The sequence below is a fragment of the Dipodomys spectabilis genome, unplaced genomic scaffold (genome assembly GCF_019054845.1).
Source record: "Dipodomys spectabilis isolate Male_0828 unplaced genomic scaffold, ASM1905484v1 ptg000108l, whole genome shotgun sequence".
NCBI classification, from domain to species: Eukaryota; Metazoa; Chordata; class Mammalia; order Rodentia; family Heteromyidae; genus Dipodomys; species Dipodomys spectabilis.
The window spans coordinates 15,374,229-15,389,743 of NW_024870785.1; the positions used below are offsets into that span (position 1 = coordinate 15,374,229).

The following is a 15,515-nucleotide window of genomic DNA, read 5'->3' on the forward strand; positions in this document are numbered from 1 at the left end:
CGTGAGTAGCTAAGATTATGGACATGAGCCACCAGCACCCAACTTGTTAAGTGTACAAATAAAAAAAGTGCAGTTTTTCAAGTTAAAAAAATATTTTGCACACACACACACACATACACACACACACACACACACACACACACACAAATGCACTTTGTTATCCACAGATAAGGAAGATACGGCCATGGCAAAATCTAATTAGAGCCCAACAATATTTTTTGAATGGGTTTCTGGTTCATTGTTCAAAACAGTATCTGCATTACACTAGCCATTCCTTCTGACTGCAGATAGGCCCCTGGGTCTCTTGCAAGTATTCTTCAATTATCTGCAAGCCCCAGGTTGGGAACCTCAGTACAGCACCCAGTATACAGAATCTACGTACTGTACTTTCTCCTTCTCCTTCGGGGATTTTTGTTGAAATCAACATTTCATCTCTCTTTCCTTCCTGCCTACCCTTTTGCAGAAGTTCTAGTAGAATGTAATGATTCATCCAAACACACAGGCAGTAAAGGGATGAAGGTAAGGGATCTGGACCAGACCAGCTCACCAGAAAGGCATATCCCCAACCAGGCATCCTGTCCATAGCACTGACCCGGGCAGGAGCCATGTGGGGTCATAGGTTCTGGGTGAGGAGGATGAATGGACAATAGGGCTACTCACTTTCCTTGTAGACTCTGTTAATTTCCTGAAGCTCCTGGTTGGTTCTGGAGCAGATGATTTCAATGAGAGAGTCCTCATCCGTTCCCAGCCCCTGAGAGAAGAAGCACAGACATAAGCCACCTTTCTCAACGTGGCCCTTCTGTTCTGATGTCTGCTAGGTAAACTGCAACTGTGGATGGGAGGCTATTGACCTTCTCCCTTCCCATTCCTACCGAGCAATCTATCCCGTTTCTCAGCATCAAATAAGTGTTTTTTCTATTGCTGTGTGTGTGTGTGTGTGTGTGTGTGTGTGTGTGCACGTGCATGCATGTACTTGTGTGCGCTCCAGTACTGGTGCTTGAACTCAGGGCCTTTCACTCAGGGCTGGTGCTTTACCACTTGAGCCAAAGCTCCACTTCTGGCTCTTTGCCAGTTAATTGGAGATAAGAATTTCATGGTTTTGTTTTGTTTTTTTTTTTTTTTGAGCGGGGTCTGGGTTGTCTTTAAATAACAATCCTCAGAACTCAGCCTTCTTGATTAGCTAGTATTGCAGGCCAGGAGCCACTAGCATGCAGCTTCTAATGCTTTAATAGAGCACAAAATAATGTGTAAGTGGTATGGTTGAGTTGAACTATGTTTAATCTTTTTAAGTGTATGAGAAAACAGCAATCGAATGTGGTCACCTTTTTTTTAAAATTTTCTTTCTTTTTTTTTAATTGTGAAAATACTGTACAGAGGGGTTACAATTACATGGGCAAGGTAATGAGTACATTTCTTATCAAGCATTGTTGCCTCCTCCTTTGTTTCCCCTTCCCATTCTTGTGGTTACCTTTAAGTGATGGGTTTATAAAGAAACTTTCCCCGTGATTTTATTTCTTCATTAAGCAATTTTTCTATGAATCTGATAAAGGAATATAGAAAATTTATGGTGCCACAGCTAGCATCAGTAGACTAGAAAGTCTTCTGACCATAGCCAAATACAGTTAAGATAAAAATTTTAGCTTCTTTTCTTTGAAATGTAAAATTGGGTTAATGTTTAAAATTTCATTCTTGTACCTCTATTTTTGCTTCATTATTATGCAGTCTTCGGGCACTTTAGGAAAGCAAAAGGAAACAGTGAGGTACTCAATAAACCTAGACACCAACACCTTATTAAGGAATAAGAATTTGATGCGTGATGTATTCAAATTTAATATGTACACTTTGGAGCATGCTGGATAGCTTGAAAGGACTCAATGAAACATGTATTTCAAAGCTAGCTTCATGATCAAAGTCAAGATTTAATAATCAGGACTCTCTAATACATGGGAAAGCCCAATATGGAAATATCACTTTGAACTAAGCAGAATTACAACTGTTTAAAATGTAAATCAATTATAAGGTGTTAATACAATAAGAAACTTACTTATCCACATGAAAAGTGTGTCAGACATTAATTAAACTTATTAGAGTTTATATGTCCCTGAAAAAGTAGCTTGTAGAATCCAAGCTAAGCCTCTGCTTAATGGTTAATTTTGCATTTTATCCTTAATCTAATCTGAGCCAATGGCTCTTCTTCCAGAGTTTTATCATGATGTGTAGAGGTCCCAGTAAAGCCCTGAGTTCTTCTCATGTTAGCAAAAGATCCACGTGGCACATAGATGTTACAAAACGACTGCCGAGCATCTTTGAATACATTAGGGAGGAGCAAGTTTTCAATCTCAAGGGTGATAGAAATGCAGTCTAAAAGTAACTCATGCATTGGAAGAAATGCTACATCCTGACATCTTAGAAATACAAGGAGGACATTAATAATAGAAAGCCTGCTGCCTCCTATCACCCATATAGCAATGTTGATAGCTGAGAATCCTAACAGTGGTTTGATCTCTGCATTTGAAGGTGACCTTGGCAATAGTCCATGTTTTCCATGGATCACCCAATATCCCAAGGACAACTTCTCCTGTGCCATATGACAGATACTGCCACTAGATTGCCAGAAGTCAAAACACATGTTTTTTTAAACACAATTCTGTTACTGTTATGTCAAGCTTCATGGATTTCAGAAGGGCTAATGGAAGAGCTGGCACAAGGTGAAAGTTGTGATAGTTAAAGCACCTTTCACTGGGTCCAGTTACATAGATTACAGCCATGACTGAGCTCAAACTGATTTATCTCGTCAGTAATGCCTAGTAATAGATACTGGAAAAATCACATGGATCCTGACTAAATGGACTCTTGATGAAAGTACAATCAGCTGATTAGAAGAGTTGATGGTCTGAAAAAACCCGAGAAGAGACTGGCTCATGCAAGGCTCCAGAGGGCCAAAAATATGGCGTCCAGGAATGCTACCTCCATTAAGCAGTATCATGAACAGTTGTTGACATGCATGTCCAGAGCCCCAGCATTGCCCTTGTGTATGTGATGTAGTGCTCTCTGGAGAAGGATAACCAGTAAAATTGTGACATCAGCTCTGGAGAAAGGCATACAATTAAATCTGCTCAGAATTTAAAAAAACAACAACAGGGCTGGGAAGGTGCCTCAGTGGTAGTGCGCTTGCCTTGCATGCATGAGGCCCTGGGTTCAATTACTCAGCACCACATAAGCAAAAAGAAAAAAGCCGGAAGTGGTGCTGTGGCTCAAGTGATAGAGCACTAGCCTTGAGCTGAAGAGCTGAGGGACAGCGCCCAGGCCAGAGCAGGCCCCACGACCCGATCCAAAAAAAAAAAATCAACAGTAGTAGCATGACAGAAAACCACACAGACCTAGCTTTTTTTTTTTTAAGGGAAAATTCAGCTTCCCCAGCTACTTCAGACATTTTACTCAGTTCTGCCAGCAGAGGGCAGCATCAGATTATTTAAAATGTGGCAAATCCACTTTAGGAAGAGGGACCATGCTTTGCTTTAACAAGCATTTATATATCTACTACACTTAAATAACATTTGGTATTTTCAAGAGGGGGTTCCCAAAACAAGAGGGTGTTCCAACCTAGATTTCTTATTAATTTAACCTGAACTTGATTATTCAAGTTGACTTTGCACAAGAAAAGCATAGACGATATGTATGCGCAGTCAAGACTTTGAACAAAATACAGGCACTATTCACAATCTGATGTCCCTTTTTAATGCCTGTGCTGTTATGATTTGGACTCAGACATGGAACAATGGGAGAGGACATGAAGCTGGTCAAAGGAAGAAACACTCATGAACATGAGCAGAATCTGCAGGCTTCTCTTAACAAAAGCTATGAGTGTTTCCTTCTTCATAGTACAACATATCTATCTTACAGAGGAAATGCAATCAGGGAAGTAGTTTTCCCAAATGGCATTGCAATCGCCCAGGTGCCAAGTAATCGCAGCTGGTGAGTGACTTCTCAGTATCACGAAATTTCTTTTCAATCTTAAAAAAAAAAAAAGCAATTGAAATATTTTTGGTGCAAATCCTGAAACTTACAGCTTCAGTTTATTTGAAAAGGAAAAAAAATCCCAAATGAGAATTCAACAAAAACTGTAAATCACCTAAATTACACTAAAATAAGCTGCAATTCAGAAATATTAACGGCATGTTAATGACATATCACACATGCTTACCTTCATGGAAGCTTTTAGCTCAGAAGCATCATACTGAGCAGGTGTCTTCAACAAGCCCAGAATCACTGTCTCCAGGTGACCAGATAAAGCAGACTTCAGCGCGGACGGAAGTTCCTTTAGGAAGACAGGCAATCAGACACATGGAAAATGGGGTTGGTAACCAATATTCGCTTTAAAACCAGTGAGCAAAATTCAAGGTGAAACAGGTTGTAAACCTCTTGCCCCTCTGGGGTCATGGGTCACATGCACTTTCCACAGCACCCCTTTCAAAAGCCCCAGATGTCAGAAAGAAACTTCACCAACATCACACCGAGTTTTCCTTCACCCCCAAGTCATTAAAAAGAAATTGAAGCTTGATGGAATCCTTCAGGAAATCCTGACTGTGAAGACCCGATGATGATACCCACTGGGCAGTATAAGACCTTGTGGAAGATAGAGTGCTTTCTAGAGTCGTGTTAGCATGGAGAGCTTCAATGCCTGCAGAGATCACTCAAGAGATATTTGTGCAGCTGCTTCAGGACTATGGCCTTGGACTTTCCAAGGAATCAGGGAACCAGAGGCCTCAATATGACTGGAAGTGGGTTTTATAAGGCTTCCCTATACAAACCACTTCATCTAATATGGAAGAGATATTTACTCAGACTTACTAAACTGTCATGGGGTTAATGGAGAAGATGGGGAACTAAAGCTCTCCTCTTGACTTTTACTGTAAATTACTTCTCTCTCTCTCTCTCTCTCTCTCTCTCTCTCTCTCTCTCTCTCTCTCTCTCTCTCTCTCTGTCAGTCATGGGTTTGAACTCAGGGCCTGGGATGCTGTTCCTGAGCTCTTCTGCTCAAGGCTAGCACTCTACCACTTGGAGCCACAGCGCCACTTCTGTTTTCCTGGTGGTTAATTGGAGATAGGAGTCTCCCAGACTTTCTTGCCTAAGGTGGCTTTGAACCAAGATGCTCAGATCTCAGCTTCCTGAATAGCTAGGGTTACAGGTGTGAGCCACCGGTGTCCAGCTTATAAATTACTACTTAAGAGGGTTTCAGGTCACCATGAACATAAGCTTTTTTGAAGTAGTATTCATGCACATAAATAACCCTAATTCAATGTGGCTTCCAACTTGGGATCCAACTTCCTACCATTCATGGGCCTTGAATTCACATGGCTGAACTCTTCCTCCTGTAATGATTTTCTTCTTTTTGCTGTTTTCCTGTTCGCTCCCTACTTTCTTTCCCTCCTGTTTTCTAAATGTTAAGCCCTCAAGGAAACTGCAAACTCTTAAGAGAAGTGGTTTGCAGCCTACTTCAGGGATAAAGTCAGATCCTGCCCAGATGTCATGAAGGTTAGAACTGACAGGGCTCTGAGAAATCACCATGACAAACCCTCTCCCCACCCACTTTTCCTGCTTCCCTTAGTTCTAAGAACACATGGCCCTGGGGAGAACATTTTTTCAAAGCAAGATTTTCCAACATGGTTTTCCAATTTGGAACTCTGAGGTTAGATGATCCCAGACTTAGCCTACCCCTTGACATTCCCAGTTCTCTGCTCAAACCTCAAACGGCATCTAAACACCTACTGACTTCTACTTTTACTCTCAACTCTGTCTGCATTACACTTCCTGTTTCTCGGAATATCTAGCACAGGACTTTAGTGTTTAACAAAACTCCCAGATATGGCTGGCAGACCCAACACAACCATTCCCTACAAAGGGCAGTCTCCTACCTGGTAACTGCCAGAACATGGAAGGAACATAAAATCAGAGCTCACAGCCTGCTCTGCTTCCCTTGTGTTGTTGTATGTTCCCAGGTCAAGTTCACCCCGGGGGCACAGCCTGGGTCCACATCCCTACAGTACTAGGCAGGTAACTCATCTCAAATGATAAGGCTCTATGTTCAGGATTTTCTTCAAAAACTACCTCCAGAAGTTTACCAAACCTTTCTATAAATGACAGTTCTCCCTGATCAAGGTCACAAACTAGCAGCAGCTGGGCGCTGGTGGCTCACACCTATAATCCTAGCTACTCAGGAGGCTGAGATCTGAGGATCACAGTTCAAAGCCATCCCAGGAAGGAAAGTCCATGAGACTCATCTCCAGTAAACCACCAGGAAGCTGCAAGTGGTGCTGTGGCTCAAGTGGTAGAGTGCTAGCCTTGAACTGTTGAGCACAGGGACAGTGCCCAGGCCCAGAGTTCAAGCCCCACGACCCCCCCAAAACATGTTTTTAAAGTATCAGCAGAAGAACAAGTTGTCTCTAACACACAGCAAAAACTGCTCTTGCTGGCCCCTACCATGATTCTGGGCCTGTCATCCTTCCCACGGGATCTATGAGAGCTTTGTTCTCCATATATCTCATTTGAAATCACGATCTAGGCCTTTGTGTTTGTGTGTACACACAGTTCTAAGACCACACTCGGTGACAACTGAATGAGCAATTATTTCCTTACCAAACTAGTTGGACTGTCTGCTCTTACTTGGCTGTGCTAGCTCGGGGGAAGCTGGAGAAATAAAACATTCCCCTCTGTGCCTCACCGTGGCAGATTAATGGAAATCTAGTGGAAGAAGAATTTTAATACACACGGGATGAAAGTAGTCAGCTGCTTTCCTACTTCCGTCCTTGCCAGCTGATTGGGAGGGGGGAGGAGGGACCCATAATAAGGCTTGAGCTGCAGCTCCCAAGACCCCCAGTGGCTATGTGAACCCCAAGAACAGAAAGTCTTGTCAGCTCATCTCTGCTGGTAGTTCTAAGTGAAAGCTTAAGTCAAACAGGAGCTGCAGGAAGCCGCCCCTACGCTCTCACCGCGCCATCCAAGAAGACATCAAAACCTTTTAATAGCAAGAAGTTAAAAATAAAAGCAGCCCATCCTTCAAAATAAAATTTCCTAATACTGTGACAAAATAAAAATGAGCATAGGTGGGCTGTTCTTTAGCCACTAGTGGACAGGCAAAGGGGAAAAAAAAAAAAGAACGCCAAGGCTTTAAATAGTAGAAGCATGGTGGGTTAAAGATAGCCTGAGAGACCAAAAGCACTATACTACCAACTAAGCCCACTCACTGCACAACCGTCAGAAATTCAGGTTCGTTGTTTTTCTTTTCTTTTTTGAGAATAAGAGGGATACGGTAGGTTTGATTTTCAGAGGAGGTTACAGTGCTAAGATTAAATTAGAAACTGCTTTCCGCCCCTCATTCCAAGGCTTCAACTCAGAGCCTCACCCTCTCACTTGTTTGCTCACAGCTAGTACTGCACCATCCGAGCGATCCTGCTTTTTGCTGGTTAATTGCAGGCAGAGTCTCCTAAACTTTTCTGCCTGGACTGGCTTTGAACCATGATCCTCCAGATCTCAGTCTCCTGAGTAGCTAGAGTTACAAGTGTGAGCCACTGATGCCGGTATAAATTTATCAAGAGCTGCCAAAAGTCATAAAAATGAAATTAATTGCTGCACGTAGAAAATTAAGCACAGTGCCTAACATAAAGTAAGAATTCAATGAATGGTGCCAATGATTATTATTGTTACTCTTCTTCTCTATTCCTTCCTATTTTTCTATTTCTAGAACCCCTCTCTCTCCTTATATGCTAGGTAGGGATAACAGGGTATTGGAATAATGGTTGCTGTCTTTGTATATGAACTTCCACGTATGAATAGCAACTGTTAATGGGAGTTAGAGGGAAATCTTGTATACCCAAGGCTTCCAGAAGGCTCTTGCTGCTGAGGGCAAAAGACACAGTTCACCCAAAGGAAAAAAAAACAGAGTGTTAGGAAAGTTAAGTGTCACAAGGCAAGCACTTTGTGCCTGAAATTACCCATACCTTTTTGGTCCTTCTGTGGTAGGCAAAGGCAATGTCCTGCCTCTGCTCATTGCTGCGGTTTGTCAAAATGTTCACGATGGTGACCTCATCCACGCCTGTGGGGATACAAGTTGCAAGTAGTTAACTGTATATTCTAGATACTTGTTTGTTCGTTTGTTTTACAGAAGCTTTTAAACAAGAGTTTTGCAAACTGAAATTTATAGATATTCTTTTCCAAAGTGAATTGCCAGAGCATCAAGATTAGTTCTTGTTGTGTTTTGTCGGCTGTACTTGGGTTTGAACTCAAGACTTCACATTTGCTGGCCATTCTGCCAGCCCCTTTGTGTGTGTGTGAGTGTGTATGTATATTTGTGTGTGAGAGCGAGACAGAGAAAGAGAGGAAGAAAAGTTGGTTATTCCTAAGAGGTCTTGCTTTATGCTTTGGCGATCTTGGACTGTAATTCTCCTATTTGACTTTCTCCATTAGCTGAATGATACTTAGCCATTGGTCCAGATGGAATCTTGGCCTCTATTTCTTTTTATCAAAACATTCTATTCAACATGTTCGCACATCCTCTTTTCTTATTTCCCCTCCTCTGAGGGCCTTAAACTTTAAACCTAGGTGGACTTTTTCCAGTGTTTGTGTTTAAAAGACTATTCTGTTCATAAATTGGCTTCTGGAATCAACAGCAGGAGGTGTGTTTGCAGAGTTTTGGCAGTCAGATGGAACAACAAAGGCTTAGGGGATTTTAAATGGAAGTCTCCAAATTGCCCCTTAACTGGGGATTTAATAGAAAGTAACTGCAAGCTGAATTAATAGGGACAATTATTTATATTTATTGCAAGATTACAGCTATATAAGCAGCTAGGTATAATTTCTATAATTATACAAACTGTCATGACAAATGAGTCAGTTTTAATATGGCAGTTGTATTTTAATAGCATAATTGATTAACACAATCATGCTTATTGAAGACTAAATCGTTTTGGAAGGAAAATAAACGTTCCACTGCTTTTAATCTTCAATAGGCAATTTTAATAATCAATTTTATAACTTTATTAAAAAAGAGTAAGTGTTTTAATCTAAATTAAATCTAAATTGGGAGGTTTGAAGTGCCACCAAAATATGTTAGTACCTATTTTAATTGGAACATGTGTATTTACAAAGATAAGCAATACTTTCTGGTATGGGGAAGTTTCCAATTTTATATCAGAAATCCTCCTAACCTGCCATTTTAACTTAAGAAAGAATGATTTTAAGGGTTCTGAATATGAAAGGCTCTCTTCACCTCCCACTGATTAAGAACTCTGGTTAATAAAAGGAAAAAAATCTTTGTCATAACTGGATAGGTAATTCTGAGGTAAGAGAGTAGAGTCTTTATGTTCACAAGGTCACTCACAAACTGCAGACAGCTTGGTTTAAAGAACATCAGGAGTATGAAGGAAAAAAAACAACTGCCACCACCACCAAACAACAAAAACCCAGAAAGGCCAGAACTATTGTGATTGAGGCCAAACAAGAAACCGACGGAAAGGGCAGGGATCTTGATCTCTCAAATGTGTTAGAAAGATCAAAAGGCACAAAGTTAAAGTTTCTGGGCATAAAAATAAGTAACATCTTTAAAACTTGTTTCAAAGTGGATTTATACCAACACATTGGTTATTGTAACTAAAGCTTCTACAACTTCAACTTTGATTTTTAGAGTCCTTAGTATAAGCACAGAGCCCCCAGCTGCTGTAATAGGAATTCATACCAAAGATGTTTATTTCAGTCTTCTATATACTATCAACAAATAAAGAGGGAGCAGGGTACTTGTGGCTCATGCCTCTAATCCTAGCTATTAAGGAGGCTGAGACCTAGGAGGTCACAATTTGAAGCCAGGCCGGGCAGAAAAGTCCTCAAGACTTCATCACTAATTAACCAAAAGAATCAGGGCTGGAAGTGTGGCTCCAGTGATAGAGGGCCCATCCAGCAAGTGAACCAAGTACCAGCAAACAAACAAACAAAACGAACAAAAATCTATTAGGAAAAAGAAAACTACTGATTTTATGAATGGAAACTTGCCGCGTATTTAACTTTCTTACCTGTATCTCCTGATGTTGAATTCTTACAACCATAGTACAATTCTCTCTTCTCACTTTAATTCTATTTCCTAAGTAAACTTAGGGACTGCTAACCTCTACACATACCAAGAATCTAGGAAAAAATCATTCTCAGAAACAAATATGTAACATGTGTACATGTCAGAATGTGGTCCTTGGTTTGAAATGGCAGGGAGCAGTTAATAAAACAAAAAAACAAAAAACACAGTCTCATTGCTGGTTACACTGGCTCATGCCTGTTGTCCTAACTACTCAGGAGGCTGAGATCTGAGGATGGAGGTTTGAAGCCAGCCTGGGCAGGAAAGTCCCTGAGAATCTCATCTCCAATTAGCCACTCTTCCTTCCTTCCCTACCCCCCTCCAAAATAAGCTGGAAGTAGAGCTGTGGCTCAAGTGGTAAAATACTAGCCTTGAATACATAAAAGCTCAGGGATAGCATCCAGGTACTGAGTTCAAGTCCTAGAACTGGCACCAGAAAAAAAAAGTTCCCGAGCTCTAGGTGAGCTCTGCCTAGATGATTCTCTTGGATTTAGGACCCTGAAAGCAGCATTTCAACAGTCCCCTGGCAATTCCTAACCTGAGAATATGACACAGATGGAGAGCCACAGGTAGGGACGGGAAAGAGCCTTCGAAATCTGTCTGTGATACGACTTTTATGCCATTACTACCAATGGTTTCTGGTAGGTACAGGGGTTATAATCTTAGGGAAAGAAATGCTTTCCTTTGTCTAAACTCTAGTAAGAAATAACCGTTCATAAGAAGTCATTCTACAATTTTTGCCACAGTCCTATGTTCTCTCAATCAACAAAAAAGTCTTCACCTGCTGTAATCCTGCAGCAGCTGAGTGTCCAGCCAGCAGAGCTGAAATTCAATGCAGTTATTGAAAAATCCCAGTCAAAGAACCTGAGTGGGTTAACCAGAACCTTTCCCTAGGAGGCAGCACCTGGAGCTACAGTCAGGAACAACCTAAATATATTTCACCTACATTATTTACCCAGCCAACAGCCTGCTGAGATGCATGATGGGACGCAAGTGAGTTCTCTGACGCCTGACACGTACGAGAATGCCAGTAGCCACCAAGAAACTACACAGGGGCGATTTTTCTGCAAGCTTCCACTTGCTGCCCTACCTCCCCAATCTTTCCTGATCAGCACTTTCCCGTTGTCTGCCTGCATGTTTCAAATTGAACTGGAAAGAGGGAAAAGGCTATGGAGCCCTGGGATGGACTCTCCAGCCAAAGCTTCTTAAGGCAGGACCTCTACTGAAATGTCAGAATACATTGATCTGCCAGTGAGATGGAGCAATCCTTTTAGGACATGTCTACCATTTCCTTCCACTTGCTATCCTAGTGTGGGAAGTAATTTTACTCTTGTGGAAAATGCATAAGTTGCTGAGTGCAAGTGGCTCACGCCTATAGTCCTAGCTACTCAGGAGGCTGAGATCTGAAGGTCATGATTTGAAGCCAGCCCTGGCAGGAAATTCCGTGAGCTTCTTATCTTCATTTAACCACCCAAAGGCCAGAAATGGAGCTCAGGTGGTAGAGCATTAGCCTTGAACACAAAAGCTCAGGGACAGTACCCAGGCCCAGATTACAAGCACCAGGACCAACATGGAAAAAAAAAAAAAAAAGTTCAGCACACTTAGAAGCGGAACTCTCAGCCACCTGGGCCAGCACAGTCATCAAAAACCAGACCCAGCCAGCACCAGGACACCGGGAAAGCTTTATATTCAACACCAGTCACCAGGGTTATGAGAATCTGTCTCTCTGGACCTGTACTTTCTGAATTCTCATTTGCTAGGGCTTTGGGAAAGATTTTGCAAGACAGAAAATTGTGAGGGAGGTAAAAAGCTTGCAGAAGAAGCAACTTTAGATAACTTTCTGTTCCTTCCCATGCCTCTGGTAGGCTCACCCGGGGAAGCAGTAATGTGTATAGGTATCCAAGGAAGATGAAGAGGAATGCAGTAAACCAGACACACCTTTTTTTTTTTTGTCGGTCGTGGGGCCTGAACTCTGGGCCTGGGCGCTGTCCTTCAGCTCTTCAGCTCAAGGCGAGCACTCTACCACTTGAGCTACAGCGCCACTTTCAGTTTTCTGGTGGTTTATTGGAGATAGGAGTCTCACAGTCTTTCCTGCCCGGGCTGGCTTTGAACCGTGATCCTCAGATCTCATGAGTAGCTAGGATTACAGACGTGAGCCACCAGCGCCCGGCACCAGGCACACCTTTTTTTTTTTGGGGGGGGGGGGGGTCCGGTCGTGGGGCCTGAACTCTGGGCCTGGGCGCTGTCCCTCAGCTCTTCAGCTCAAGGCTAGCACTCTACCACTTGAGCCACAGTGCCACTTCCGGCTTTTTTTTTTCTTTTTTGCTTACGTGGTGCTGAGGAATCGAACCCAGGGCCTCAGGCATGCAAGGCAAGCTCTCTACCACTGAGCCACCTTCCCAGCCCCAACCAGGCACACCTTTGAAATCTTACTTCCAAAATGACTACAAACAGCAGGTACCAGTGGCTCACACCTGTAATCCTAGCTATTCAGGAGGCTGAGATCTGAGGATTCTGGTGGTTCCAAGCCAGCCCAGGCAGAAAAGTCTGTGAGACTCTTATCTCCAGATAACCAGCAAAAAGCCAGAAGTGGAGCTGTGACTCAAGGGGCAGAGCACCAGCCTTGGGTGAAAAAGCTAAGGGGAAGCACCTCGACTCTTGAGTTCAAGCCCTAATACTGGCTGGAGGAGAAGTCTAATACAAATCAGAGTTTTCCAAGATTGGCAAGGAGCCAAGGCACACACACATGCATTTGCCTTCTGAGGGGTAATAGCACACGCAGGTTTGTAAGCGTTAACTCTTTGAATGAGGTCAGTCTGCTAATCTAAGTGCTCACAGCAAATTCAGCAATTCTGATGGAAAGATGGGTGAGTGTCCTAGAGGCCCGTCAGCCTGAAGCAACACCTTTGCTAAGTGAATGCCCCCCCCCCCGGAAAGTGACACTGACAGCAGGTGACAGGCAGCAGACTTCGGGGTCCTGGGGCGCTCCAATCATCTTTCATATTTTTCAAGCATGGAGACTTGAGTGTAAAGTGATGGCCCAATGCAAATCCATGAAGTCCTCCTTTCTGTGAGAGGAACCCCAAGTCAGCTTCACAGCCTGGCATTCCATGGAAAATGTGTCTTTATTGTTGATGGCAAGGAACCAGCAGCCATTCGCAACAGGATGCTGACTCACACTGCGCAGACACCCTGACTACACAAAGAAAATGGGTTTGGTTTGTGTTTGAAGAAGGCTTAGGAGGCCTCAGGGCCAAGGGGTTAACTGGTCAGAAAGAAAGGGAAACTTGCCAGCTCCTTGACTTACCTAAATTATGGGGGGATGGGGGAGACAAGCCTGGGCTCAGATAACTGGGGTATACTGATATCAGAGCTTAGAAGAAATCATCTTCTGAAAATTAAGAGACATGCCACAGGGAGAGACGTATGGGCATATACGTATTTTATTTATTATGATAGCAGCCTTTTTAATGAGCACCTACTATGGGCCAGGAGGTTCATTCTGTCATGTGACTTAAACCCCATCCCCATGAAGTGTGTTGTACTATGGTCCCCTTGTTCCTGTTGTACTGAAGAGGAAACCAATACAAACCAGGGTACCTGTAGCTGCTACCTGTAAGCCTAGCTACTCAGGAGGCTGAGATCCAAGGATCAAGGTTTAAAGCCAGCCTGGAGAAACAAATTGATGAGACTCTTATCTCCAATTAATCTCCACCAAAAAAGCTGGAAGTAGGGTTGTGGCTTAAGTGGTAGCTTAAGAGTGCCAGCTTTGAGCAGCAAAGTCGAATGAGAGTGAAAGTCCGGGCCCCAAATTCAAGCCTCTATAACCTGTGTTGGGGGGGCAGGGAAGAGAGAGAATATAAATTACCCCCCCATTTGCTGTGCTCTCTCAGCTGAATGAATGTCTCTCCAGGTGTGCAGATGAAACCAGAAATAAACATCCTGGCTTGCTTTCCAGTGGCCTAGGATATTAATCTTTTGGCCGTGTTGGAAATCTTCAGTGGTTCTATTTTAAAAGTATAAAAGAAAGGAAGAAATGCACAAACTTGCTGCACTGAAGCTTCTATACTTGTGCTTCTGAGAAGGGGGGGGAACTCACCCACTTTTGCACCCCTTCCGGAGAGCACAAATAACTGCTAAGAATCAAAACTGGCGGTAATAATAGAGCCACGCATCACCCGCCTCTTCCATAGAGAGAGACCAAAGCTGTTCCAACTTATTGGCACTCACACTAACTCTAGGGTTGTGCTGTTGCTAATTACAATCTATTTTATATAGTCTAGATTCATCCTTTTCTAATTTAGCTGACTTTCCTTTCTAGTTATTTGGACCCATATGGTACACCAGTCACAGCTGTGTTGTGCACTTCCCACTATATATTTAACCCAAGGCCAATCTAGACCAAGAGACTCCTACAGATCTTCAGAAAACTCTGGTTAATTAAGCAATATCACTACTTAACATAAGTAATCGCATAGTCATCCTCAAGCCAGCCACAGCGTGCGCGCATGCGTGCACACACACACACACACACACACACACTGTCATGCATTTGGTTTAGGTAACAAAAGACAGACTGAGATCTCTAAGCAGATATAAAGCTGAGTCTTAGCAGTGATTAAATTCACTGGGAGATCAAGTCAAAGCTTGCTGCAGACTCTTCTTTCTGGATAACATCTAGATTTTGGAATGATCCTTTGGGGGTCTCAGGTCACTCATCTGTGAGCTCTAGTATCTGTATCCCTTTTTTTTTTTTCAGTTGTGGGGCTTGGGCCTGGGTGCCCCAGGTAGGAAAAAGCTAGGAGTTTTTTTGCTCAAGGCTAGCATTCTGTCACTTTCAGCCATAGCTCCACTTCTGGTATTCTGGTGGTTAACTGGAGATAAGTGTCTTGTAGACTTTCCTACCCAGGCTAGCTTTGAACCCTGATCCTCAGATCTCAGCCTCCTGAGTAGCTAGGCTTATAGGCATGAGCCACCAGTGCCCAGCTTCTGTGTACTTTTGCCTGTTACTTGAATTAGAGATTTACCTCCTAGTTCCATGGGCCAGGGCATTATACACAGTTCATGAAATAAAGCCTTTGCCTCTGGAACTAGATAATGGGGAACAGAGGTAATGGGGACAGGAGTTATAAACACAGCAAACCAAGGACTGGCTCTGCCACCTTCTCAGAGCAAGCCTGAGAAGAGCTACTGAGACTGAGACTGAGTGACAAGGGGTACGGAGAGTCCTGGAGAATGAAGGGCATCCTAAACTTATGTAGCAAAGATAGAGGCACCATCTATGGGCGCGGCAGAGGGGTGTGTGTGTGTGTCTGTGTGTGTGTGTCTGTGTGTGTGTGTCTGTGTGTGTCTGTGTCTGTGTGCCTGTGTGTGTAGGGAGTGGATAGAGCCAGAGATG

The 15,515-nt window shown here is 43.0% G+C and overlaps 1 protein-coding gene across 1 annotated transcript in view; it reads right to left on the reverse strand.

Annotated features, from left to right (window-relative positions):
* Nucleotides 1-15,515, reverse strand: part of Anxa2 (annexin A2) — a 43,045-nt gene that overhangs the window by 9,007 nt on the left and 18,523 nt on the right. The window contains exons 4-6 of the mRNA XM_042687774.1: nucleotides 7,998-8,092; nucleotides 4,205-4,318; nucleotides 661-751 (exon numbers count right to left, since the gene is read on the reverse strand). Coding sequence (XP_042543708.1) covers nucleotides 661-751; nucleotides 4,205-4,318; nucleotides 7,998-8,092 — 300 coding nt within the window. The remainder of the gene's footprint in view (nucleotides 1-660; nucleotides 752-4,204; nucleotides 4,319-7,997; nucleotides 8,093-15,515) is intronic.